Here is a 27562-nt window from a genome sequence, read left to right as displayed (position 1 = left end):
GCAGAATTTCATGATTTACACAATCAAAAGCCTTTGAGAGATCACAAAAAATCCCAATGGGTGGTGTTCGGTTATTCAGATCATTCAAAATTTGACTGGTTAAAGCATATATGGCATTTTCTGTTGAAAAACCTTTCTGGAAACCAAACTGACATTTTGTTAGTACTTCATTTTTACAGATATGTGAAGCTACTCTTGAATACATAACTTTCTCAAAAATTTTGGATAAAGCTGTTAGAAGGGAGATTGGACGGTAATTGTTGACATCAGATCTATCCCCCTTTTTATGCAAAGGTATAACAATAGCATATTTCAGTCTATCAGGGAAAATGCCCTGTTCCAGAGAGCTATTACACAGGTGGCTGAGAATCTTACTTATCTGTTGAGAACAAGCTTATAGTATTTTGCTGGAAATGCCATCAATTCCATGTGAGTTTTTGCTTTTAAGGAAGTTTATTATTTTCCTAATTTCAGAGGGAGAAGTGGGTGAGATTTCAATTGTATCAAATTGCATAGGTATGGCCTCTTCCATTAACAGCCTAGCATCTTCTAATGAACACCTGGATCCTACTATATCCACAACATTTAGAAAATGATTATTAAAAATATTTTCAACTTCTGACTTTTTGTTCGTAAAGTTTTCATTCAATTTGATGGTAATACTGTCTTCCTCTGCTCTTGGTTGACCTGTTTCTCTTTTAATAATATTCCAAATTGTTTTAATTTTATTATCAGAGTTGCTGATTTCAGACATGATACACATACTCCTGGATTTTTTAATAACTTTTCTTAATATAACACAGTAGTTTTTATAATTTTTGATAGTTTCTGGGTCACTACTCTTTCTTGCTGTCAGATACATTTCCCTTTTCCGGTTACAAGATATTTTTATACCCTTAGTAAGTCATGGTTTGTTACAAGGTTTCTTACGAGTATATTTAACTATTTTCTTCGGGAAGCAGTTTTCAAATGCATTTACAAAAATGTCATGAAATAAATTATATTTTAAATTGGCATCAGGTTCACGGTACACCTCATCCCAGTCTAACTGCTGTAGGCTTTCCCTGAAATTTGCAATTGTTAAATTGTTGACTGAACGTACTACTTTGGAGGACTGTTTAGTATTGCTGAATGGAGCTATGTCATATATTGTAACTAGCTGTGCACCATGATCAGAAAGACCATTCTCAACAGGCTGAGCATTTATCTGGTTAAACTTATCTTGGTCTATAAAGAAGTTATCTATCAGTGAGCTGCTATCCTTTACCACCCGAGTAGGAAAATCAATAACGGGTGTCAAATTGAAAGAACCGAGTAATACTTCAAGGTCATTTTTCCTATTACCCTCTTTCAGAGAATCTACATTGAAGTCCCCACAAATAATAATTTGCTTCCCCCTGTCTGACAGATAGCACAACAAGGAGTCCAAATTTTTCAGAAATAGATGAAAATTTCCTGATGGGGACCTATATACAGTTACAATTATAAATGTGCCTTTATTTAATTTAAGCTCACAGGCACATGCTTCTATATGTTTCTCTACACAAAACTTTTTTGTTTCTATACTTTTTGCACAATGATAACTTTTGACATATATGGCAACTCCTCCTTTCTCCATATTTTCTCTCATTACATGTGCAGAGAGCTTATAACCACTTACATTTTCCTTATCCATATCAGTAACAATGTCCAGCCTTTCAGCTATTGCCAGATAACAAAAGCATGAGTATAATCGAATGTGTTAATAAATGAATAACAATAATAACTTCAACTGATAGATAATTACTTACTGACAGTCTTCTTCTGCTCTTTGAAGGCAGTGACTGATCTGACTGATCTCTGCTTCTCAATGATCCTTTCACTACAGTGCACAGACCTGGAATAATCCCTGTTGGGTGACAAAGGCCCAATGTAACGACCTCCCCGTCCCTGTCCTTTCACTCCCCTCTCCAGGGGTGGTCTTCAATAAAATATGCAAAATTTCATCAGCTGTAATATGATACTGGAAAGAAAGTGCTGACAGATTCTGAGTCAGCGTTTTTGGCCGGAACCTGCAGTGCCACCCTACTCTTATTCTGCTGAATTCGTGGAAGTTTTCGTGTTCAGTAAGAGCACGAAGAAACATAGCCGAACTAGGTTTGATATTCAAACCATTGTAGGGGTGCACCCAGTGCTTAAACTTCTTCTTCAATTTTTTGAGCTATAAATAACGGTAAATCAAAACAACGCCCTTTTCAGAAGAGCGCATGATTGCAAATCAAAGTGAAGCAAAAACGTGTATCGTGCTGTCGTGTTGGTTGTCATATCGCGAGTTGCATTGCATATCGTATTGCATGTCATATCATCGCAGTAGGGACATGGGTAACGCGCCGATAATGTCGCGTTGTGCGACCTTTATTGCAACGTGTTGTATCGCATATCGTATCGCCTCAGTGTGAGGCGCCAGGGAAAGGTAACAGAACCTTGTTGCAGACCCAAGTAGTTGTTACGTAAAAGACAGGAGAGTCAAAGAGTTTGACATAGCTGTTACGATGTACAGGGTGTATGACAAGAAAAAGTGAGAACTCACGCAGGTGAAAATACGCAATGGAAGCAAAAACGCTCCAGGAGACATGGACTAGAACCAGTCGTTTCCGACAAAATGTCAAAGTGCGCTTGACACCGCCACTGACTTCACTATAAAATATTGTCCTAGTTAGCAGAAACACTTTTGAACCATAAACTTTTCGAATCACCGTCAAAGAATGTTAAAATCTCATCTGTGGACCTGGGTTGAGGAAACTGGGAAAAGGATGAAGGCAACTTTTTGCTGCTGATCTAAAACGAAACTCCGTCCGATCAGGTCTCGGAAGGCCCTATGGCACGTACCGACCACCGTATCATCCTTGGCCGATAGGCGTCACTGGATGCGGATATGGAGGGGCATCTGCTCGGCACACAGCTCTCCCAGTCGTTGTCAGTTTTCGTGACCGGAGTCGCTACTTCTCAGTCAAGTAGCTCCTCAAATGGCCTCAGAAGGACAGTGCACCCGCTTGCCAACAGCGCTCGGAAGACAGGACGGTCACCCATCCAAGTGCTAGCCAAACCCGACAGCGCTTAACTTCGGTGATCTGACTGGAAGCGGTGTTATCACTGCAGCAAGGTCGTTTGCGCTGCTGATCTAAGACAACGTTAAAAATGACACTATGGTCCACGATAGATAGTTCGAGTAGGGCCTGCACCCTCGCCCCAAAGAAGCCTAATCCCTGACTTTTTCTGCCTGAGGTCATCTCAGATATTACGCGTACAACATGGAGTTCGATACGGTCGAAGAAATGGGGCAATTAGCTGTGCATCCGAGGATTCTTGCAAGAATTCGTGTCTCTCGGCGGTGCTGGCTGGAGTATTGCAGGCAAATGCTTGCACGACACCTGCGATACCTCCTTTCATAGCTGAAAGTATAGAGTAAGCGGTAACATGTAACGTGCTGAAGCTGTGTTGTATTTCTCGTTAAGGTAGGCTATGCCTGAAATTAGAGCCTTTTTGTGTGGGATGTAATGGGACTGTTTACATATTAAATACATTTATCGTAAAAAGAACTGGAATTCATACTGTGGACAGCTTTGGCTTGTAAACATTCGCAGTTATCTCGAGAACGGCTGGTTTTCGGGATCGTGCATACCGCAACCTTTTGCTTCTACTATGGTACACTTTCACCCGTATCAGTTTTCATTATTAATTTGAATCAACCTCTAAACTAACTTGTTCACCCTCTGCCTCCGATATTTCAATTCCACATTGTTATGCTGCTGTGTTATTGTTGTAGCTCTATCCTGTGTAAGCCTCTTCATCTCCTAATAACTACCGCAACCTACATTCTTCTGAATTTGTTTACTCTATTCGTCTGTTGGTCTCCCTCTACCACTTTTACCCCTGACACTTCCCTTCAATACTAAATAGGTGATCCATTTATGTCTCTGAATGTGTCGTATCAACTGTTCCCTTCTTTTATACAAGTTACGCCACAAATTTCCTGTCTCCCCAATTCCGATCAGAACATCTCATTAGTCATGCGATCTACCTATCCATTCTTCAGCATTCTTCTGTAGCACCACATTTCCAAAACTTCTAACCTCTATTTTTCTAAACTGTTTATCGTCCATGTTTCAGTTCCTTACATACCTACACTCCAGACAAGTACCTTCGGAAAAAACTTCCTGACACTTAAAGTCTATACCCGATGTCATCAAATTCCTCTTCTTCAGAAACACTCATCTTGCCGTTGCCACTCTACATTTTAGATACTTTCTACTTCGGTCGTCATCAGTTGTTTTGCTGCCCAAACGCAAAACGAATCTACCATCTTCAGTGTCTCGTTTCTCAAGCTAATTCCCTCATCATCAACTGATGTAACTTGAGTACATTCACATTGTTATTAAATGGAATGATATTTGATGTACATTTGTCACTGAAATTGTTAAAATTGTTTCAAAGTATAAATATCGTAGACTTAAAAGAATGTTTTCCAAGAAGGGGCCAGATCCCCCAGGTGACATTTAGTTGAATTTGTTTTCTGATCAGCCTTATGTAAACACTTATTATTATTATTATTATTATTATTATTTGTTCTTTGCTCAAAGCGGATCGTATTCAAAAACGAATTTGCTTCCAAGCAAACACGGGGAGAAGAGTGAGCAACCGTCATAAGTCGATTAGCTGTGTTTGAGAGCAAGTCGTGTCCTAACATACAAATTTAAGAAGATGTATGCACAGCTTATGGGATCTCAAACGCTTGATAGCTATCAAGACAAGGGTTACTACTACACCTTAAAGGTACTTATATTTCAGTAATACATATAAAATACACTTTTCAGTGTTAGTGATCTTGTCAGGGATCAACCATCAAATTGGTTGGTAGAACCAACTCTTAAATGGGTGTCGTCTCCCTGGTTTGGCACGTTGTTGTGTAGTAATGGCAGCTGGACTACAGGACTCGTAACTCTATGCCTGTATGCCGCGTTGGATTATACCCAATACAGTTTAAGAGCCATGTAGTTGAAGAAGATCCAAATATATTTGCAACCTTGGTATTTCGCAATACTTTTCTCAATGCCAGAGCAGAAATTGGAATTTCTTCTGCATTTGGGGCCACACCTCAGCAAAACATGATCGTGTCACTTATACTCTTCCAGTATGGCACTACCTTGTAAAACTGAATGTAGTCTCATGAAGTCTTGACGAGAAGGGGACCAAATTCAGACCTACTGCCGGCCGGTGTGACCGAGCGGTTCTAGGCGCTTCAGTCTGGAACCGCGCGACCGCTACGGTCGTAGGTTCGAATCCTTCCTCGGGCATGGATGTGTGTGATGTTCTTAGGTTAGTTACGTTTAAGTAGTTCTAAGTTCTAGGGGACTTATGACCTCAGAAGTTAAGTCCCATAGTGCTCAGAGCCATTTGAACCATTTGAATCAGACCTACTACTGAGGTTAAAACATGTATGGATAGAGGTTAAGCTGTGCAGCAGGCAAAATGACTGTCCTTGTGTGACCTGTGGACGGGTGTGGGGCAGTTAATCCGACCCATATCTGTACAGCGTTTGGAATTGTCAGGGTCTGAGAAGATCCGGATTCCACGAGGGAGTGCTGAAAAGTAATGCCACCGAATTTCTTGTGTGAAAGCTCTTGAAGATTTTTCAATAAAACAAACGTTATTAAAGCTGTACGTCTTTATTCTTCATGATGATGATGATGTCCCATACTCCGACGAGCGTAGGGGACGATGCGGGAGACCCGCAACCGCCGTACTAGGCAATGTCCTAGCGGAGGTGGCTTATCATTGCCTTCCTCCGACCGTAATTGGGATGAATAATGACAATGATGAACACGACACAACAACACCCAGTCATCTAGAGGCGGGAAAAATCCCTGACCCCGCCAGGAATCGAACCCGTGGCTCTGGGCGCGGGAAGCGAGAACGCTACCGCAAGACCACGAGCTTCATCTTTATATATTCGTGGCTCCCTGCCACCAAAGGGCTCCGAATTGTAGCATGTAACATGCCTGTCTGTACCGTAACTATTTCGGTGCGAGAGAAGCAACGTGCTGTATTTGAGGTTCGAATTCGAAGAGTTCGTCCACACGTAGAGCACGATCTCCTGCTACAAGAAAACGCCGGCCCACCCACGAGCGCTGCGACGTCTGCAGCGGTCTGACGCCTTGGTCTCACTGTCACCGCTCATTCTCCGTAAGGTCCTGACTTGCCCCCATCCGATTTTCACTTGTTACCAAAGATGTTTAGACAAAGCTTTTGACAATGTTGAATGGAATACTCTCTTTCCAATTCTGAAGGTGGCAGGGGTAAAATACAGGGAGCGAAAGGCTATTTACAATTTGTACAGAAACCAGATGGCAGTTATAAGAGTCGAGGGACATGAAAGGGAAGCAGTGGTTGGGAAGGGAGTGAGACAGGGTTGTAGCCCATCCCCGATGTTATTCAATCTGTATATTGAGCAAGCGGTAAAGGAGAGAAAAGAAAAATTTGGAGTAGGAATTAAAATCCATGGAGAAGTAATAAAAACTTTGAGGTTCGCCGATGACATTGTAATTCTGTCAGAGACAGAAACGGACATGAAAGAGCAGCTGAACGGAATGGAATTGAAAGGAGGATATAAGATGAACATCAACAAAAGCAAAACGAGGATAATGGAATGTAGTCGAATTAAATCCGGTGGTGCTGCGGGAATTAGATTAGGAAATAAGACGCTTGAAGTAGTAAAGGAGTTTTGCTGTTTGGGGAGCAAAATAACTGATGATGGTCGAAGTAGAAAGGATATAAAATGTAGACTGGCAATGGCAAGGAAAGAGTTTCTGAAGAAGAGAAATTTGTTAACATCGAGTATAGATTTAAATGTCAGGGAGTCGTTTCTGAAAGTATTTGTATGGAGTGAAGCCTTATATGGAAGTGAAACATGGACCATAAATAGTTTGGGCAAGAAGAGAATAGAAGCTTTCGAAATGCGGTGCTACAGAAGAATGCTGAAGATTAGATGGTTAGATCACATAACTAATGAGGAGGTATTGAATTGGGGAGAAGAGAAATTTGTGGCACAACTTGACTAGAAGAAGAGATCGGTTGGTAGGATATATACTGAGGCATCAAGGGATCGCCAATTTAGTATTGGAGGGCAGCGTGGAGGGTAAAAATCGTAGAGGGAGACCAAGAGATGAATACACTAAACAGTTTCAGAAGGATGTAGGTTGCAGTAGGTACTGGGAGATGAAAATCCTGCACAGGATAGAGTAGCACGGAGAGCTGCATCAAACCGGTCTCAGGACTGAAGACCACAACAACAACCAAAGCTGGTAGTGATGAGGCGGTGCCAACAGGTTTGAAACTGTGGGTACGTCAATCAAGTCAATCTTCTACACCGACAGTATCAACAAACTGGTCTTTCGTCGCGAGAGATTGGTTCGTCGCAAGGTGACTATATTGGGAAATAAATACGAAGACATGAAAATTAAAGATGTAAAATCTTAATAACTTTGTTTTACTCAAACAGCTTTCAGAGTTTTCACAAAAAAAATTCGGAGGCATTTCTTTTCAGAGCACACTTGTATTTCGGCCATGATCTGCAGAGGTTGATATCCCCAAGATTCGAAAACAACGCCGGAACCACATCCACCATAAGGAAATGTTATAATTTCCTGTGAACCATGTGACAAATGTAAAATGTGTTTACTAAAGCTGCAATGTTCCCCCTTGCATTCGTCAATGTTAAGTCTGCGGTTGAGTAGACCCAATGATTTTTCGAAACAGGCGAGAATGTTGATATTGACGAAACGTCTCCGCCGGTTCCTGGAAGGGGCATCTGTCCCACCTTGCGGTCGCCTGTGTGGTTAGAGTTGCCAGTTGTCCCGGTTTTCTGGGTCAGTCTCGCTTTCAGGTTAAAGAAATTGGTGTCCCCAAGAACACTGTTGGAACGGCAGTTTGTCCCGGATTTCGGCTTTCAGATAACTATTCTCATATTTTCTATTGCTTCAAATTCTTAAGTGGTTTTATTTGCAACTCCAGATGTTAAGCTAAGTAACGGAAGTTGTTATTATCCCACCTGACTGAGCCCTTTGTGAGTATTATTGCGCGTAACGCTGCTCAGTTCCCATTATTGTCCCTTCCTCAGTTCAGTTTAAGCTTTGCAGCAACGTGGTTCTCTTTCTCTGTCTGAGTCGTATCGCGGTTGATGTGTTATTAAAGTGTTTGATTGTTTCAAGTGTACTCATCCTGCGAAAGAGGAAGTATTCATTCCAAGAAAATTATTCATAGAACGAGGGAGAAGTGAGTATGAAGTAGAATGTGTTTGTATGTTTTCATTGCAAATGGGGAAAGAAAACATATTAGTAGCGTAAGCCACAAATCAAACTAGTACTCTGCAAGTATTTACAAAAATTTGAAACTCATTCGGCCGAGCGGTTCTAGGCGCTACAGTCTGGAGCCGCGCGACCGCTACGGTCGCAGGTTCGAATCCTGATTCGGGCATGGATGTATGTGATATCCTTAGGTTAGTTAGGTTTAAGTAGTTCCAAGTTCTAGGGGACTGATGACCTCACAAGTTATGTCCCATAGTGCTCAGAGCTATTTGAACTATTTTGAAAATCATTCAAATAGGGGAAATTAGTACACCAGCCGGATTCGCAATGTGCTACCATACTGTAAGATGTGATATGCCGGCCGTTGTGGCCGAGCGGCTCTAGGCCCTTCGGTCAGGAACCGCGCGACTGCTACGGTCGCAGGTTCGAATCCTGCCTCGGGCATGGATGTATGTGATGTCCTTAGGTTAGTTAGGTTTAAGTAGTTCCAAGTTCTAGGGGACTGATGACCTCACAAGTTAAGTCCCATAGAGTCATCTGAACCATTTAGATGTCATATGTCTTTGAAATCAGTGGGCTGTACTACTAGGCTAAGCTCCAAACTTATTAAAGCGTGCTAGTACCCTAAAAAAATTTTAATTTGTGCATCGTGAATTTCGCCATCTTCCACTACAAATGGGCTCTCTTCTTTCGTTCTTTTTAAGTTTAAGAGAAGTGTCCCGGTTTGTTCCGGTTTCTGCTTCCCAAATTACGTCCATTTTTAGTCATCTTAAGAGAAATTTCCCGGTTTATATAACGTATGGCAATCGTATTTCATATGGCATATTATACTAAATGAGTAATTAGCACTCTAGAATCTCCCGAAATTACCCTCTTTCATTCGAGACAGTTTTTCATCTAATCTGTGCACAACCTGCCTGCGCCCCGTGTGGCGAACGAACAGCAGGGAATGCGGGAAGATGAAACGAAAAACAACACATGTAGAAAACTGTTGCAGGACCATCTCATGCAGAACCATTCAAGCCCAGGAAACAGCTTTCAAATCGTCCAAAAACACATAGAGTGTGAGTCCGTGAGTTTACTACAGTTAAAACGAATTCGTGATGTAGCAATAATGAAAAGAAAAAACTATTTACGGCAAACGACAATTATCATATATTTTAAACAAAATGAAGCTACAGTGGCTGTCCCATGTGACTTTCCTGCATCTACATTTACACTCCGCAAGCCACCCAACGGTGTGTGGCGGAGAGCACTTTACGTCCCACTGTCATTACCTCCCTTTCCTGTCCCAGTTGAGTATGGTTCGCGGGAAGAACGACTGCCGAAAAGCCTCCGTGCGCACTCGAATCTCTCTAATTTTACATTCGTGATCTCCTCAGAAGGTATAAAAATAGGAGGAAGTAATATATTCGATATCTCATCCAGAAACGCACCCTCTCGGAACCTGGACAGCAAGCTACACCGCGATGCAGAGCGCCTCTCTTGCAGAGTCTGTCACTTGAGTTTGCTAAACATCTCCCTAACGCTATCACGCTTACCAAATAACCCTGTGACGAAACGCGCCGCTCTTCTTTGGATCTTCTCTATCTCCTCTGTCAGCCCAACATGGTACGGATCCCACACTGATGCGCAATACTCAAGTATAGGTTGAACGAGTGTTTTGTAAGCCACCTCCTTTGTTGATGGACTCTCCCAATGAATCTCAACCTGGTACCCGCCTTACCAACAATTAATTTAATATGATCATTCCACTTCAAATCGTTCCGTACGCATACTTCCAGATATTTTACAGAAGTAACTGCCACCAGTGTTTGTTCCGCTATCATATAATCATACAATAAAGGATCCTTGTTTCTGTGTATTCACAGTACATTACATTTGTCTATGTTAAGGGTCAGTTGTCACTCCCTGCACCAAGTGCCTATCCGCTGCAGATCTTCCTGCATTTCGCTGCAATTTTCTAATGCAGCAACTTTTCTGTATACCACAGCTTCATCCGCTGGTCCCATAACAATCCCCTGTGGCACGCCAAAGGTTACTTAAACGTCTGTAGACGTCTCTCCATTGAGAACAACATGCCGTGTTCTGCCTGCTAAGAACTCTTCAATCCAACCACACAGCTGGTCGATATTCCGTCGGCTCTTACTTTGTTTATCAGGCGACGGTGCGGAACTGTATCGAACGCCTTCCGGAAATCAAGGGAAAATGGCATCTACCTGGGAGCCTGTATTTAATATTTTTTGGGTGTCATGAACAAATAAAGCGAGTTGGTTCTCACACGATAGCTGTTTCCGGAATCCATGTTGATTCCTACAGAGCTGATTCTGGGTTTCCAGAAATGACATGATACGCGAGCAAAAAACATGTTCTAAAATTCTACAACAGATCGATGTCAGATATATAGGCCTATATTTTTGCGCATCTGCTCGAGGACCCTTCTTGAAAACTGGAACTACCTGTGCTCTTTTCCAATTATTTGGAATCTTCCGTTCCTCTAGACCTAGAGATTTTCGGTACACGGCTGTTAGAAGAGGGGCAAGTTCTTTCGCGTACTCAGTGTAGAATCGAATTGGTATCCCGTCAGGTCCAGTGGACTTTCCTCTGATGAGTGATTTCAGTTGCTTTTCTATTCCTTGGGCACTTATTTCGATGACAGCCATTTTCTCGTTGTTGCGAGGATTTAGAGAAGCAACTGCAGTGCGGTCTTCATCTGTGATCAGCTTTGGAAAAAGGTGTTTAGTATTTCAGCTTTACGAGTGTCATCCTCTGTTTCAATGCCATTATCATCCCAGAGTGTCTGGATATGCTGTTTCGATCCACTTACCAGAACTTCTAAGGATTTTCTGTCAAGTCGATACATAGAATTTTACTTTCGAATTAACTGAACGCTTCACGGATCGCCCTCCTTACGCTAACTTTGACATCATTTAGCTTCTGCTTGTCTGAGAGGTTTTGCCTGCGTTTAAATTTGCAGTGAAGCTCTCTTTGCTTTCGCAGTGGTTTCCTAACTTTGTTGTTGAAGCACGGTGGGTTTCTTCAGTCACTCACAGTTTTACTCGGCACGAACCCGTCCAAAACGCATTTTACGATTGCCTTGAACTTTTTCCACAAACACTCAACATTGTCAGTGCCGGAACAGAAATTTTCGTTTTGATCTGTTAGTCTGAAATCTGCCTCCTATTACTCTTGCTAAACAGATAAACCATCCTCCCTTTTTTGATATTCCTATTTACTTCCATATGCAGGGATGCTGCATCGGCCTTATGATCACTGATTCCCTGATTGTTGTAATATTCGCTATTGTAGTGTTGGGCAGTTGGCTGTTAACAGCGCGTAGCGTTGCGTAGTTGGAGGTGAGCCGCCAGCAGTGGTGGATATGGGGAGAGAGATGGCGGAGTTTTGAGAGCGGATGATCTGGACGTGTGTCCATCAGAGACAGTAAATTTGTAAGACTGGATGTCATGAACTGATATAGATATTATGACTATTAAGGTAAATACATTGTTTGTTCTCTATCAAAATCTTTAATTTACTAACTATGCCCATCAATAGTAAGTGATTTCAGTAGTTAGAATCTTTTATTTAGCTGGCAGAATTGGTGCTGTATTGCAGTAGTTCGAGTAACGAAGATTTTTGTGACGTAAGTGATCCATGAAAGGTATACGTTATTGTTAGTCAGGGCCATTCTTTTGTAGGGATTATTGAAAGTCAGATAACGATGCGCTAAAAATATTGTGTGTCAGTTTAGTGTTGATCAGAATAAGTACAGAGTGTAATGTCTGAGTACGTTCAGTTTTGCTCAACTGTTTGAAAAGCAAATAATGTAAGAGGTTTATCGACAGTCATCCATAAATTTTTCTAAGGGGACGTTTCAACAGCGACAAACACGCCACCACCGGTTGCATGCAATCGATCCTTTCTAAACTGTACCTTTGTAAAAATTTCGGTAGAATTTATCTCTGACTTCAGCCAGCTTTCCGTACCTATAATGATTTCAGTTTCGGTACTTTCTATCAGCGCTTGAAGTTCCGGTACTTCTTAGGTATCTCATGATTAAGCCTGCAGTATTTTTTTTTTTAATAGTTTACGTCAATATGAAAATGTGTCTCTGATCTCTAACAATGATTTTGTTGGTTTTAGTAACTTTAACGTGTTTTCCTTGTTTTGAATAAACACCTAGCATTGTCCATTAACATGAGAAAGACAGCCATATGACAACGTACGTAAAAGATAACCATACGCAGGCGATGTAGGTTAATAATACAGAAATTGCTTTTCTTCATGAATTCAGTTATCCGGATTGACGATTATCGGACTGAGCTACGCCACCAATCAGTCCGGTCAATCGAGTCTCCAATACGGCTGTCAGGTGTGAGTGAAATTGGGGAAACTCGACACGTGTTCGGCCACCTCGAACGACACAGCTACCGCCGTAGGCCAGCAGCTGACTACTGTGCGGAGCGGTGGGCGCCGCCGCACCCCCACCACCGGCAGCGGCGCGCCTGCGCAGTGGCGCCCGCCGCGGCGGCGCGCAGGCGACGCTGCCCGCCCGTGCTGCCGCGCGGCGGCGGGTGGGCGCACTAGGGCGCCGTGGGCCGTGGCGCGCCGTCCAGGTGAGAGCGCGGTGTCTGGAGGAGCGAAGCGAGCGCGCGCGCCCATCCCCCGGCCGGCCGAGGCGCGGGCAGCAGCGAGTAGCGGCCAGCAGCTGACGGCACGCCATGGCGCTCTGACCGCCGGCCAGCCACCCACACGCGGACATGCGGCCCCTCCTGGTCGCCGTCTGCCTGCTGCTCGTCTCGCCCATCACCGGACACTGGTGGTGAGTAGCGCCTCGCCTGGCTACCCCCCACCCCCTGCCGCGCCCTGCTTCCCGGAAGGCGCCACCCGGAGAATGACAACGCGGTGCGCCACGGATTCCGCTGGCCGGCGCCTAATTGCCCTCTGCGGGTGGCCGCCCGGGCCGCACGCGTCGCCAGCGGCCAATAGAATGCCATCTCTCATAGTTCTAACGATAAGGCACTAATTGCTAATTATTTTTTCATACTCCGAATCTAGTGCTTTGCCTGGGCGTTTTAATAGGCAGCAAACACTCGTTTCTCATGCCTATTGCTTATCCATCAGAGTTCCCGGTGCAATGTATAAAATCGAGGAATAATTACTTGTATATAACATTTTAGCAGTGTAGCTTTTATGTAGGCACACGTCAGTACTCTCTGTACCGCCGTATTCGTGGCATAATGAACGAAAGTTTCTCTAAACTACTTGGATCACTCATAGCTACAATCTTTTTAGCACTGTACACTGTTCCGATATTCAGAATTTTATAAGTATGCACAGTGTTTCATTTGTGACGGTACGGTAGCCTGTACTGGTGTCCTGACGAGAAAAAAAGATCAGAACTGCAGATTCCGAGGTGTGGTAGAGTAACTTTTGCTGCGGTTGAAGCAAAACCAGCTGGGGACATCGAAAGGGTGCAAAAAAGGGCAGCTCGTTTTGTATTATCACGTAATAGGGGAGAGAGTGTGGCAGATATGGTACGCGAGTTGGGATGGAAGTCATTAAAGCAACGACGTTTTTCGTCGCGGCGAGATCTATTTACGAAATTTCAGTAACCAACTTTCTCTTCCGAATGCGAAAATATTTTGTTGAGCCCAACCTACATAGGTAGGAATGATCATCGAAGTAAAATAAGAGAAATCAGAGCTCGAACAGAAAGGCTTAGGTGTTCGTTTTTCCCGCGCGCTGTTCGGGAGTGGAATGGTAGAGAGGTAGTATGATTGTGGTTCGATGAACCCTCTGCCAAGCACTTTAATGTGAATTGAAGAGTAATCATGTAGATGTAGATGTTCACATTTTTAAAGTGACCGGAAAAGCATTAAAATAACATTTTGAGAAGTCTAATTTCAGAAACACACCCAGAAAGTCACAGTTCCGGAACCTCGTTTTTTTTCTTTTTACAAATTAAGCAATATATCGACCACTTAGGGCCTACGACACACTTATAACAATTATGACCGTTGCTGTCAATTATTTTTTCTTTCTCTCCGTTTTTCGACAAAGCACGCACTATTTCTAGCGCCGCATTCACCTGATCTTATGGCACAACCGCTGTATTCATGGAATAATGAACGAAAGTATCTCTAAACTACTTGGATAACTCATAGCTACAATCTTTTTAGCTCTGTACACCGTTCCGATGTTCAGAATTTTATAAGTATATACAGTGTTTGATTTGTGACGGTACGGTAGCCTGTACTGGTGTCCTGACGAAAAAAAAAGATCAGAACTGCAGATTTCGAGATGTGGTAGAGTAACTTTTGCTGCGGTTGAAGCAAAAGCCTTGCGTTCACATTTTTAAAGTGGCCGAAAAAGCATTAAAATAACATTTTAAGAAGTCTAATTTAAGAAACACACCCAGAAAGTCACAGTTCCGGAACCTCGTTTTTTACAAAATAAGCAATATATCGACCATCTAGGGACTATGACACACTTATAACAATTATGACCGTTGCTGTCAATTATTTTTTCTCTCTCTCCGTTTTTCGACTAAGCACGCACAATCTCTAGCGCCGAATTCACCTGATCATATGGCGCAAGTCGTTCTATGTTGGCCCGGAAAGTCTGAAAAGTCACTAAAGCCATATTGAAAATTTTTCTTTTTGCGTGTCTGCAGATTGTATTCTGCATTTTTTTCCTTAATCTTCTTTACTCTATTTTTAACGGCTTTTAGATTCACGTGTCACTGTTTGTTGTCTTCGGTATCATGTCGTAGATATTTATCATATCTTTCGTCCAAATAAACAGCGGTTTCATTTATTCAGCTGTAACAGTTTGTAAAGACCGTAAATGTATTTAAATTTGCTCAACGGCTGTCAGTCGTAACATTTGTTTCCTGTTTAACTGCGAAGTATTGAAGTGCTTCTGTAGAACTGGCATAGAATCAAAGTATAAAGGCAAAACAATGTTTAACTTAAGCAGTCCGACATTCTTCATGAACCTATCGGTTCTAGACGCTAACAGACGAGACAATTCGTGACACCACGCGGGAGAAAATCATCTACTTGATCATTATATTCTAGCCACAGTAACAACGTTAGTGTTATTGTAACAGTGGTTAAATACGATAATGTTGATGTGAATCACAATTTATTCGGGTGCTGATCGGTTTTCCAGTGTTTCCGTACTATCGACAATGTCGGGCGTTGATTGCTTACATACTCATACCGTTTTAAGCCATTGAGTTTGTGTTATAACACATTTTTCTTCATAAATATTTTGGCTTCACAGGATAATATTCATGTAATTACAAATTCTGAATAAAATCTTTGTAAAATTGTGCGCCACAGCTTGCACAAAAGACATTTTGTTGTAAATAGCCACACCAAGCTCTTACAAACTTTGGTTTTTAGAATGTATGCTAATTGGAATAACAAAATAAAATAAAACTTAATGGTTTGGTGAGGATACTTAAAACAAAATTTTTCATTGCATGAATATGTTCGTATCCTAGATCCGACCTTCTGTAATAAAACCATTTCATTCCAAGAATATCTCAAATTCTTATTAAAATGTGCCATTGAGGCATTAAGATATATAGTTAAATAGAATCAAATGATAAATCAAATCTCTTAGATTGTTGCATGAAAACTGCGGTGTCATTTCCTTCAAACGTAAAAGAGATCTTGTGGTTTAACAACACAATACCTTCTGTCATAACACGTCGACAACAGAATATTGCTCTTACGGACAGCTAGGAGATCTACACGCATCGTGTGTCTGAAGTGTACCATAATGTCATCGTACATGAACAAATATGGCAGTAACGAAAATTTTATTTACGAAAACCGTGAAATTGAAAATTTTTAGCCATCATGCCTCTTTCCGCAAATTATCTCAGATTTTCCAAATACTATATGCCCTATAATGTCGACCGAAAGTTCGCCATGTGTTCGTTCCGTAACAATATTAAAACTTATCTTAGAGTATGCTACAAGTCAGAAATTGCTCTTTTTAAATCTATTCATCTCTACATCTGCGCCGGCCGCGGTGGTCTAGCGGTTCTAGGCGCTCAGTCCGGAGCCGCGCGACTGCTACGGTCGCAGGTTCGAATCCTGCCTCGGGCATGGAGGTGTGTGATGTCCTTAGGTTAGTTAGGTTTAAGTAGTTCTAAGTTCTAGGGGACTGATGACCATAGATGTTAAGTCCCATAGTGCTCAGAGCCGTTTGAACCATTTTTTTCTACATCTGCACGTAGATGTATATTCTTTTATTTCGAGTAACTATCAATTGCGTGAGGGTTTACTGGAATATATCTCATTGTGAGTGACATTTCTTACCATGAGATCGACATGCAAAAAAGTTTATGAAGTAATTGATGAATGAACGCAATGATGCCGAGTGAGAATCTTTGTTGCATCTGAAAGCATACATGAAAACAATGCGCCTTTGTGATTGTCGATGATGTTAATTTCTGGTAAATGGTTCGAGTTATAGGGATCCATAAGTGATCGTATGCATAGTGCAAGCAATCTCTACGGTTAATCTTGGTAAGATTTTTATTTCAGAAACTGTGAAAAATTGCTATGGAATTTAGATGAATCAAAATGCTTTTCTTTTTTCATTTTCTTTCGGATGTTGGCAGCTTTCAAGAAGAAGAAACGTGCGGCGAATAATCGTAGAAAGAGCAGAGAAACGACTAAAGTGTAATTATGCGGGCTGTTTGCGAATTTACGTAGAACTGCAAGTAAAACTGCGATTCGCTGTATGTCTGTTTTATCTCGTCTGGCAGTGTACAACTATTTATCAGATTAATCACTATTATATCATTTTGCTGCTCTTGTCTAACTTACGAACTAAAATTTTAAAAAAGTAGTATGTTTATGCAAAACCTTATTTCTGTTGTGCATCTATTGAAGCAGAAGGTTACGAATCCTATATGCTTGTTGGAATATCGATAACGACCATACCGGATGTTATCCACGGAATTTTCGACAAAAGGCTTTCCAGGACGTACGCCATCTCAAGAAACAGCGTGACCCTAGCGTTCAAGTAGGTTGAAAATTCTATCAGAACTTCTCAAACATGTAAGTTTTTTTTAAATAACAACGGGGACTTACCAAGCTAGTGCCACGCTATCGTTCGGAGCTGCGATGTACTATGAGTTCTGATGTGCGCTGGTTATAATGTCGGCCACATGTTGTCCGCAAAAGCAAATTTTCTGTGGGTTCTGTAGAAAACGAAACAAAATACTCTCTCCGAATTCGGTTGCGGAATTCCTTACAGAGAATCTCGCACACAGAACGTTACATTCAGCCATATGTAAACTAATGGAATAGCTCATACAAGAACAACGTCTTGAAATACAAATAAGATAAAAGAAAAGCTACAATTTTTTATGAAAACACGTGTTTCGAAAATCATAATGATAAGAAGTGATAAAAATTAGATCTTTTACAATATTTCTGTACTTCGACAAGAAGGTTCCACTAGTCTGTATTATTTACTTATTTTCTACTCATTTGTGGTCAGAAATGTTGTGTTATTTATCGCGACCGGTGTGTGAAATAGTGAACTATCTGGTTGGCACAAGACTTTATTACTTAATTGGAAGATGTCCACATAATCTGAATTCCCATCACATAAGCTACGGATCCGACCAACTTTCTTGTGATTTGTTCTTGCAAATTGTAACAGAGAACTAAGTCCATAAAAATATCATGCGTGATGTATATCACGTGTGTGTACCTTGCAGTAATCTGAGAAACATTTACCATACTATTTTGGAAATCCATTTCTGTGACGCGTAAATTTATCGCTAGTAGCAATGCAGACAACTTGTAATATTTAGACGTGAAGATGATATACCATAAAACTCGATATTTAATGTCGTATTGAAAGAAATACATGTCACATGTCTAATATTGAGTGGCAACGTAAATGCTGATACAGCAACAGCTAATTTCAGGTGCCAAGTGCATAAAAATTATTTCGCTATTTATATTTCGCTTTTTTCTCAGTTTATAGTTAATGAGCACTTGTTTGCTTCATTCGTATCTTTTTTTCCAGACGCGTGAGCATTGTTTAGGATACCTGCCTGCTCTCATGGCTTTGTTTTGCGTATATGAATAAAACTTACGTGAAAAATGAAGCAGAATAAATCATCTTATCAACTTAGGAATCTCTGAATGACATGAGAGTTTTGAGATGATACAGAACAACTGCCACAGGTTTTTGGAATAGTTTAGAAACAGTACATTTTGGTCTCCTCCCGGAATCCCTACCGTCCGACGGAATAGGGTTATATGAGTGTAGAATCAGAAAGCATTTTAGCTTGCTGTCTAGTGACAGTTGTAGTTGAGCAAGAACTAAAATGCAAGCATCTGTGGTCGGCACATTATGGCTGCAGGATTTCGACATCCACATTTTGTAGAATCTTAAAATTTCTTGGTATGTCATTACATCTCCTTCATAAATCGGTGCGCTGCGGACTTGCGGCTGATGGTTATACAACATTCCACCCGAGAACAGTGCGCAATTACTACAATTTTAAATTGCAGTAGTTTACAAGAAAACTCTTTTGCATGTTGCACATAAGTTTTGTACTTTATTCGCCTATCCAAACGCGTTACGGCTTTTTGACAAGGCACCTTCTGTGTGTGCCCTGGAATATCACCTGATTTTTTTTCCGTGTCATGTATTGGTTATAGACATCGATAGATAGGCACACACACACACACACACACACACACACACACACACACACACACACACACACACACAGACCCACACAGACACACGTGCACACGCAAGCGCACACACAAATTTCCTCAACACACATACAATTAGACAAAAAACAATTGCGATCAAATAATAGGGAAAGTTAGCCGTTAGACACGTAACTGGCATCTGAAATGTTATGTTATGGTACACGAAAAAAGTTGAGCTTTCAGTCGGTTTACCACATGAGAGAACGATGCACAGTTATTAAGTAATGAGTTAGACAGTTTACTGCAAGTACGTTTTAGTTTGATTGCAAAAACTTTCCACGAACCGTTTTTATATCCGTAACCAATGCGTGAGGAGAAAATATCGCGAAATATTTCAGTGCACACTGAAGATGCTTTGTTAAAAAGTGGATACGTGTCTGGATGCAGAAATGAAATAACAAATTAATATTCCGCATGCAAAAGGCGTTTTCCTTGAAAATTTAAACACAGCTGCTGCAAAAAATGGCCACCACAGGAAACTTCTTGCTAACTTATTATTTTTCTTTCACTGTGATTTTACACTTAGAATACTAAATTCTGTGGCGGAGGAGGGGGGTTGCTTTTTCATAGCTACCAAACCACCGTAAAGTGTACTACTCCACTTTTATTCAAAGGAAATCATAATTTGTGGGTTGTTGTTGTTGTTGTTGTTGTGAGGTCTTCAGTCCTGAGACTTGTTTGATGCAGCTCTCCATGCTACTCTATCCTGTGCAAGCTTCTTCATCTCCCAGTACCTACTGAAACCTACATCCTTCTGAATCTGCTTAGTGTATTCATTTCTTGGTCTCCATCTACGATTTTACCCTCCACGCTGCCCTCCAATACTAAATTGATGATCCCTTGATGCCTCAGAAAATATCCTACCAACCGATCCCTTCTTCTAGTCAAGTTGTGGCACAAACTCTCCTCTTCTCCCCAATGCTATTCAATACTTCCTCAATAGTTATGTGATCTACGCATCTAATCTTGAGCATTCTTCTGTAGCACCACATTTCGCAAGCTTCTATTCTCTTCTTGTCCAAACAATTCAACGTTCATGTTTCACTTCCATACATGGCTACACTCCATACAAATACTTTCAGAAACGACTTCCTGACACTTAAATCTATATTCGATGTTAACAAATTTCTCTTTTTCAGAAACGCTTTCCTTCCCATTGCCAGTCTACATTTTATATCCACTCTACTTCGACCACCATCAGTTATTTTGCTCCCCAAATAGCAAAACTCCTCTACTACTTTCAGTGTCTCATTTGTTATAATTCCCTCAGCATCACCCGACTTAATTCGACTGCATTCCATTATCTTAGTTTTGCTTTTGTTGATGTTCCTCTTATATCCGCCGTTCAACACACTGTCCGTTCAGTTCAACTGTTCTTCCAAGTCCTTAGCTGTCTCTGGCAGAATTACAATGTCATCGGCGAATCTCAAAGTTTTGATTTCTTCCCCATGGATTTTAATTCCTACTCCGAATTTTTCTTTTGTTTCCTTTGCTGCTTGCTCAATATACAGATTGAATAACGTCGAGGAGAGGCTACAACCCTGTCTCACTCCCTTCCCAACCACTGCTTCCCTTTCATGTCCCTCGACTCTTATAACTGCCATCTGGTTTCTGTACAAATTGTAAATAGCCTTTCGCTCCCTGTATTTTACCCCTGCCACCTTCAGAATTTGAAAGAGAGTATTCCATTCAACAATGTCAAAAGCTTTCTCTAAGTCTACAAATGCTAGAAACGTAGGTTTACCTTTCCTTAATCTAGCTTCTAAGATAAGTCGTAAGGTCAGTATTGCCTTACGTGTTCCGATATTTCTACGGAATCCAAACTGATCTTCCCCGAGGTCGGCTTCTACTAGTTTTTCCATTCGTCTTTAAAGAATTCGCGTTAGTATTTTGCAGCTGTCACTTATTAAACTGATAGTTCGGTAATTTTCTCATCTGTCAACACCTGCTTTCTTTGGGATTGGAATTATTATATTCTTCTTGAAGGTTGAGGGTATTTCGCCTGTCTCATACATCTTGCTCACCGGATGGTAGAGTTTTGTCAGGACTGGCTCTCCCAAGGCTGTCAGTAGCTCTAATGGAATGGGACCTCTGAAGTCATCAGTCCCCTAGAACGTAGAACTACTTAAACCTGACTAACCGAAGGACATCACACACATCCATGCACGGGGCAGGATTCGAACCCGCGATCGTAGCGCTCGCGCGGTTCCAGACTGTAGCGCCTAGAACCGCACGGCCACCCCGGCCAGCTTGGAATTATTATATTCTTCTTGAAGTCTGAAGGTATTTCGCCTGACTCATACATCTTGCTCACTAAATGGTAGAGTTTTGTTAGGCCTGGCTCTACCAAGGCTGTAATTAGTTCTGATGGGATGTTGTCTACTCCCAGGGCCTTGTTTCGACTTCGGTCTTTCAGTCCTCTGTCAAACTCTTCACACAGTATCATACCTCCCATTTCATCTTCATCTACATCCTCTTCCATTTCCATAATATTGTCGTCAAGAACATCGCCCCTGTATATACAGTCTGTATACTCCTTCCACCTTTCTGCTTTCCCTTCTTTGCTTAGAACTTGGTTTGCATCGGAGCTCTTGATATTCATACAAATAGTTCTCTTTTCTCCAAAGTTCTCTTTAATTTTCCTGTAGGCAGTATCTATCTTACCCCTAGGGAGATAAGCCTCTACATCCTTACATTTGTTTTCTAGCCATCCCTGCTTAGCCATTTTGCACTTCTTCTGCTTTCCCTTCTTTGCTTAGAACTTGGTTTGCATCGGAGCTCTTGATATTCATACAAGTGGTTCTCTTTTCTCCAAAGGGCTCTTTAATTTTCCTGTAGGCAGTATCTGTCTTACCCCTAGTGAGATAAGCCTCTACATCCTTACATTTGTCCTCTAGCCATCCCTGCTTAGACATTTTGCACTTCCTGTCGATCTCATTTATGAGACGTTTGTATTCCTTTTTGCCTGCTTCATTTGCTGCATTTTTGTATTTTCTCGTTTCATCAATTAAATTCAATATTTATTCTGTTACCCAAGGATTTCTACTAGCCCTCGTCTTTTTGCCTACTTGATCCTCTGCTGCCTTCATCCCTCAAAGCTACCTATTCTTCTTCTACTGTATTTCTTTCCACTATTCCTGTCAATCGTTCCCTAATGCTCTCCCTGAAGCTCTCTACTACCATTGTAAGTAGGCTGTTTCGGTTTTTATGTTGGTAACGCCATGTAGCGCTCTATATGAAAATCACTGACTGTGCTGTGTGAAGGCTGTGGTTGGTTTGCATTGTTGGAGTAATATTCGCCATTGTAGTGTTGGGCAGTTGGCCGGTAACAGCGCGTAGCGTTGCGCAGTTGGAGGTGCGCCGCCAGCTGTGTGCTGGATGTGGGGGGAGAAGTGGCGGAGTTCTGAGAGCGGATGCCACCAGAGGCAGTAAATTTGTAAGACTGGATGTCATGAACTGGTATATATATATATATATATATATATATATATATATATATATATATATATATATATATATAATGACTTTTGAACACTATTAAGGTAAATACATTGTTAGTTCTGTATGAAAATCTTTCATTTGCTAACTATGCCTATTAGTAATTAGTGCTTTCGGTAGTTTGAATCTTTTATTTAGCAGGCATTAGTGGCGCTCGCTGTATTGCAGTAGTGTGAGTAACGAAGATTTTTGTGAGGTAAGAGATTTGTGAAAGGTATAGGTTAATGTTAATCAGGGCCATTCTTTTGTAGGGATTATTGAAAGTCAGATTGCGTTACGCTAAAAATATTGTGTGTCAGTTTAGTGTTGATCAGAATAGGTAAAGAGCGAAATGTCTGAGTACGTTCAGTTCTGCTCAGCTGTTTGAAAATCAAATAGTGTAAGAGGTTTATCAGCACAGTAATTCATTAAGTTTTCTAAGGGGACGTTTCACCATATTAAGTACAAAATATCCTGTTGCATTCCCTACTGCAACCGTAAATTTTACGAGGGCTTAGTAATCTAGGCCTAATATCGGCTGTCACCGGCTGGCTCCTCAGCAGTGTTGTTCCATACCACAAGGTTTTACACGTTTGACGGATCCCACTGTAAATACGGGGTAAACAAAGAGGTGACAGAAAGGAGAGAGAGTCGTTGTTTTGCTGTGCCGCTGAGGGAAGCTCCCCTGCCTCTGTCTCTCGTCCGTCGACAGCCGCGGCGAGTGACGGACGCGCGCCACCATAACACGACGCATCGTAACGTAAGACACCATCACAAAGCACGGGGGACCGCAAACAGCAGGACAAGGGGTGGGGGGGGGGGGGGGGGGGGCGGCGGCGCAGCAGTCGGCGGCAACACACGAGGCCGGCGCGCGCCTAATTGACCCCTGACCCGCGGCCGGCAATTGTCACATGAGGAATCTGCAAAACAAGCCCGGCCAGCTGACCGGCCGGCCACTGGCTGGCTAACGAGAGCGCGTGCGCCCAGATTTGGGCCGCGAATGGGGCAACAACTCCCTAGCCGGCCCTTCGACCATAAATATAATAGACTGGCCCTGACGTCATTTTCGTGGATCCAACATCTCTGGACTAAAGTCACGTGAATGTTGGCAAAACATGGTTGTTTCGTATTGCGCTTATGGCTGTACTCAGCGTTTTGTCGGGGGAAAAGGCATTACATTTCACGCGTAAGTGTTTCTATGATAGTGCAGATGCGTTTATTGAAATCTGCTGGAGTGACTTTTATATGTTTTTTTTACACTTGAAATAGAGTATCACGTAAATTAAAGTGTCGAAAGTGATGCCTGGAAAGTCAGACTCGTATTACATTTTGGAAAGTATCTGTGATAATTCGGTTACAGAAGTAAGTATAACTTTTTCTCGTTCCTACTCATAGGTTCCCTAAGGATGAAGACCGAAGGCAGCTTTGGATACAGGCACTGAAACGGGAAAACTTTAAGCCATCTGCATGTACGCGCCTTTTTGTATATAAAATGGTTCAAATGGCTCTGAGCACTATGGGACTTAACATCTATGGTCATCAGTCCCCTAGAACTTAGAACTACTTAAACCTAACTAACTTAAGGACATCACACAACCCCCAGTCATCACGAGGCAGAGAAAATCCCTGACCGCGCCGGGAATCGAACCCGGGTTTTATATATACAAGTGAGATTATAACAAGGTAAGAGCACCTATAGTCGACAAATGAGGAGAATTTTTTTCTACCTTCTAATACTATTAAATAAATGTAGGCTCCAAAATTATTTTCTGAAACTTCGAAGTCTCACCTTTCATCTGAAATATAATTTTTTTTAAACTGATAGTTTAAAATTTTGTAAAAATATTAGGAACTGAACCTTTGAAGTGCACCTAAAATTGATACTCTAAAATGGACCTGCTCCTAAAGTCGACAATTTTGGCACTTATAGTTGACATAATTCCCATATCCCATTTCATTTCATAAGTGACTAGAGCTCAAAACGCGGCGAATCCAATGTTTAAGCTTTTGACACGATTCCACTCTTACTGTTTATAAGAATTTTAACGACATTTTACTTTAATTGATAGTTTATAGTAATTTCGTCCCGCTGCCCACCAGAGGGGCGTTCGATGTATTTGATAGACTTTATAAATGGAACAAATCCAGGTCAAATGTAGTTCCGACATAATTTTTGGCAAATAAAAACGTAATTTTTGTTGGAAGCGTTTGGCAGTCCATCGAGAAATGTGGATAAAATACGATACAAACATAGGATGGCAGACCGCTGATTTGAAATCCCGCCACGTTTTGCCAACAGTCACGTGGTTTATGTTGGAGGCACATCAGCCCTATAGCTGCTGCACAGCAAGGCCAGTCTACTAGTATGTATGGTCGAAGAGCCGGCCACACTCCCAGGGATGACAATTACTCTGCTTGCCAGGCTACACGTCGAAACAGCTCTCTCTTCGCTAGCTAAATAGTCCAAGAGTTGTGGAGAAATGATCGCAAAAATCATTACCTGAAAGCAAAAAATATTAATGTATAGGAAATTAAGTTTTAATTAGAGTTTCTTTTTCATGAAACTCATTGCAAGATGGCGACCATGGCCAAAAAGATCTCCGAAGTTTGCAAGAATCTCTATTTCTTAAACTAGCTGACCTGGCGAACTCTGTTACGCCTTAAAGCCAATAAATAATCAGATTTTGGATGTTAACTTCAATTTTTTATTAGGAAATACAAGTGAAAACTTGAGTATTTTAATGATTCTTTATTCTTTATGTTTTTTGGTGCACAGCTTCCACTCTTCAATTAAGTACCTTGTGATACACGAGATTTTTTGTTTTATTATCAGGCTATTTAGGTTTTTATGTTGGTAACGCCACGTAGCGCTCTGTATGAAAATTACTGACTGTGCTGTGTGAAGTCTGTGGCTGGTTTGCATTGTTGGAATATTTGATATTGTAGTGTTGGGCAGTTGGATGTGAAGAGCGCGTAGCGTTGCGCAGTTGGAGGTTAGCCGCCAGCAGTGGTGGATGTGGGGAGTGAGATGGCGGAGTATTGAGAGCGGATGATCTGGACGTGTGTCCATTACAGTAAATTCCTAAGACTGGATGTCATGAACTGATATATATATATATATATATATATATATATATATATATATATATATATATATATATATATTATGATTTTTGAACACTATTAAGGTAAATACATTGTTTGTTCTCTATCAAAATCTTTCATTTGCTAACTATGCCTCTCAGTAGTTAGAATCTTTTATTTAGATGGCAGTATTGACGCTTGCTGTATTGCAGTAGTTCGACTAACGAAGATTTTTGTGAGGTAAGTGATTCATGAAAGGTATAGGTTATTGTTAGTCAGGGCCATTCTTTTGTAGGGATTATTGGTCAGATAGCGTTGCGCTAAAAATATTGTGTGTCAGTTGAGTGATGATCAGAATAAGTAAAGAGAGTAATGTCTGAGTACGTTCAGTTTCGCTCAGCTGTTTGAAAATCAAATAACTTAAGGGGTTTATCAGCTCAGTAATTCAATAATTTTTCTAAGGGGACGTTTCAACAAGAACAAACAACGCAGGTGGTCTTCCGACCCGTGAACATGCCACGTTTAATTGACCATGTGAAAAACATGGATATTCCAGATTTAAACCACGAACTTTCAAGGATTGGCCTTGTGATTTGTTAACGGTCATGGCGAATGCAAGACGGATCGGAAATTGATGTCTTTTAAACTCAAACGGCATATCGGTTGGGATCATCGGCATCCTTGGAATGAGAACTTCCTCACCTTCGAATTTTCCTTTGAGTATCGTCGCCTAAATAACATTGTTCATCAATTTACTTACCACCAAACGCGTACCGTTGCACAGTTTTGGTTGGTTTATGTTTCGAAGCATGACTACTAGGGAGCCAACTTTTGGGCGTAAATTGTGCGGGGGTAGGCCAGGCACATCCAAGGATGTTACAAATTCAATTGGATAGTTGGTGGCTTCATCTTCATTTGTTACACAGTCAATAGATTTGAGTGAATGCATTTTACCAACGATCTCATTCTGAATCATGTAGTTTAGGTCATCTACATCTTTATTCTTAGCCGCTAAAATTGCTCTCTCACTCAAGATACTTAACCATAGACGTTTGTTATCATTTGCGTTTTGTTATTCCATGTAAGATGCGTTTTTGTTATACCATGTTTTATAGTGACGTTTAGCTGACATTTGGGTTTTGTTATTCCATGCCAGATGCGTTTTTGTTATACCACGTTTTATAGCGGTCGAACGTGATTAAAAAAAGTATCCTATGTCCGTCTCCTGGTTCTAAGCTACCTCTCCGCCAATTTTCAGCCAAATCGGTCCAGCCGTTCTTGAGTTATAAATAGTGTAACTAACACGACTTTCTTAAATATATGTATATATATACGAGGGATACCCACAAAGTACATTACGTTTTGGAATTAAAAATAAATAAAGCATTGGAAATTTTTTTATTATATACAGATGAAAGCCGCACTTAAATACTACTTCTCTACATAGATTCCATTTAAATTAAGGCACTTATCGTAGCGATGGACGAGCTTGGAAATTCCTCCGTCGTAAAATTCGGCCGCCTGCGCTTCAACCACGTGGTTACCTCTTCTTTTGGGACAGAAAAGATGTGATTTTTGTGGATTTCCTGGAAAGAGGCACTACAATAAACTCTCAAAGGTATTGCCAAACTCTGCACAACCTCAGAAGAGCAATACAAAACAAGCGCATGGGAAAGTTGGGCTCAAAGGTCTTGCTGATTCACGACAACGCCCGGGCCCACACGGCAAATGCCACTCGTGAAGTTCTCGCATCTTTTAAGTGGGAGTTGTTTCCTCATCCGCCGTACAGTCCCGACCTGGCACCGAGCGACTTCCACTTATTCCCAGCAATGAAGAAGTGGTTGGCTATGCAGCATTTTGATGACGACGCACAGCTTCAAGAAGAGGTAA

General features: G+C 41.4%; 1 protein-coding gene across 1 annotated transcript in view; it reads left to right on the top strand.

Annotated features, from left to right (window-relative positions):
- Positions 1-12968: 12968 nt before the first annotated feature.
- Positions 12969-27562, top strand: part of LOC124776577 (protein Wnt-6) — a 608273-nt gene continuing 593679 nt past the window's right edge. The window contains exon 1 of the mRNA XM_047251624.1: positions 12969-13164. Within this exon, the coding sequence (XP_047107580.1) occupies positions 13103-13164 (62 nt within the window). The 5' untranslated portion in view covers positions 12969-13102. The remainder of the gene's footprint in view (positions 13165-27562) is intronic.

The sequence above is a fragment of the Schistocerca piceifrons genome, chromosome 2 (genome assembly GCF_021461385.2).
Source record: "Schistocerca piceifrons isolate TAMUIC-IGC-003096 chromosome 2, iqSchPice1.1, whole genome shotgun sequence".
Lineage (NCBI taxonomy): Eukaryota > Metazoa > Arthropoda > Insecta > Orthoptera > Acrididae > Schistocerca > Schistocerca piceifrons.
The sequence above is the reverse complement of the archived record's forward strand: the minus strand, read 5'-3'. Positions and strand labels throughout refer to the sequence as shown.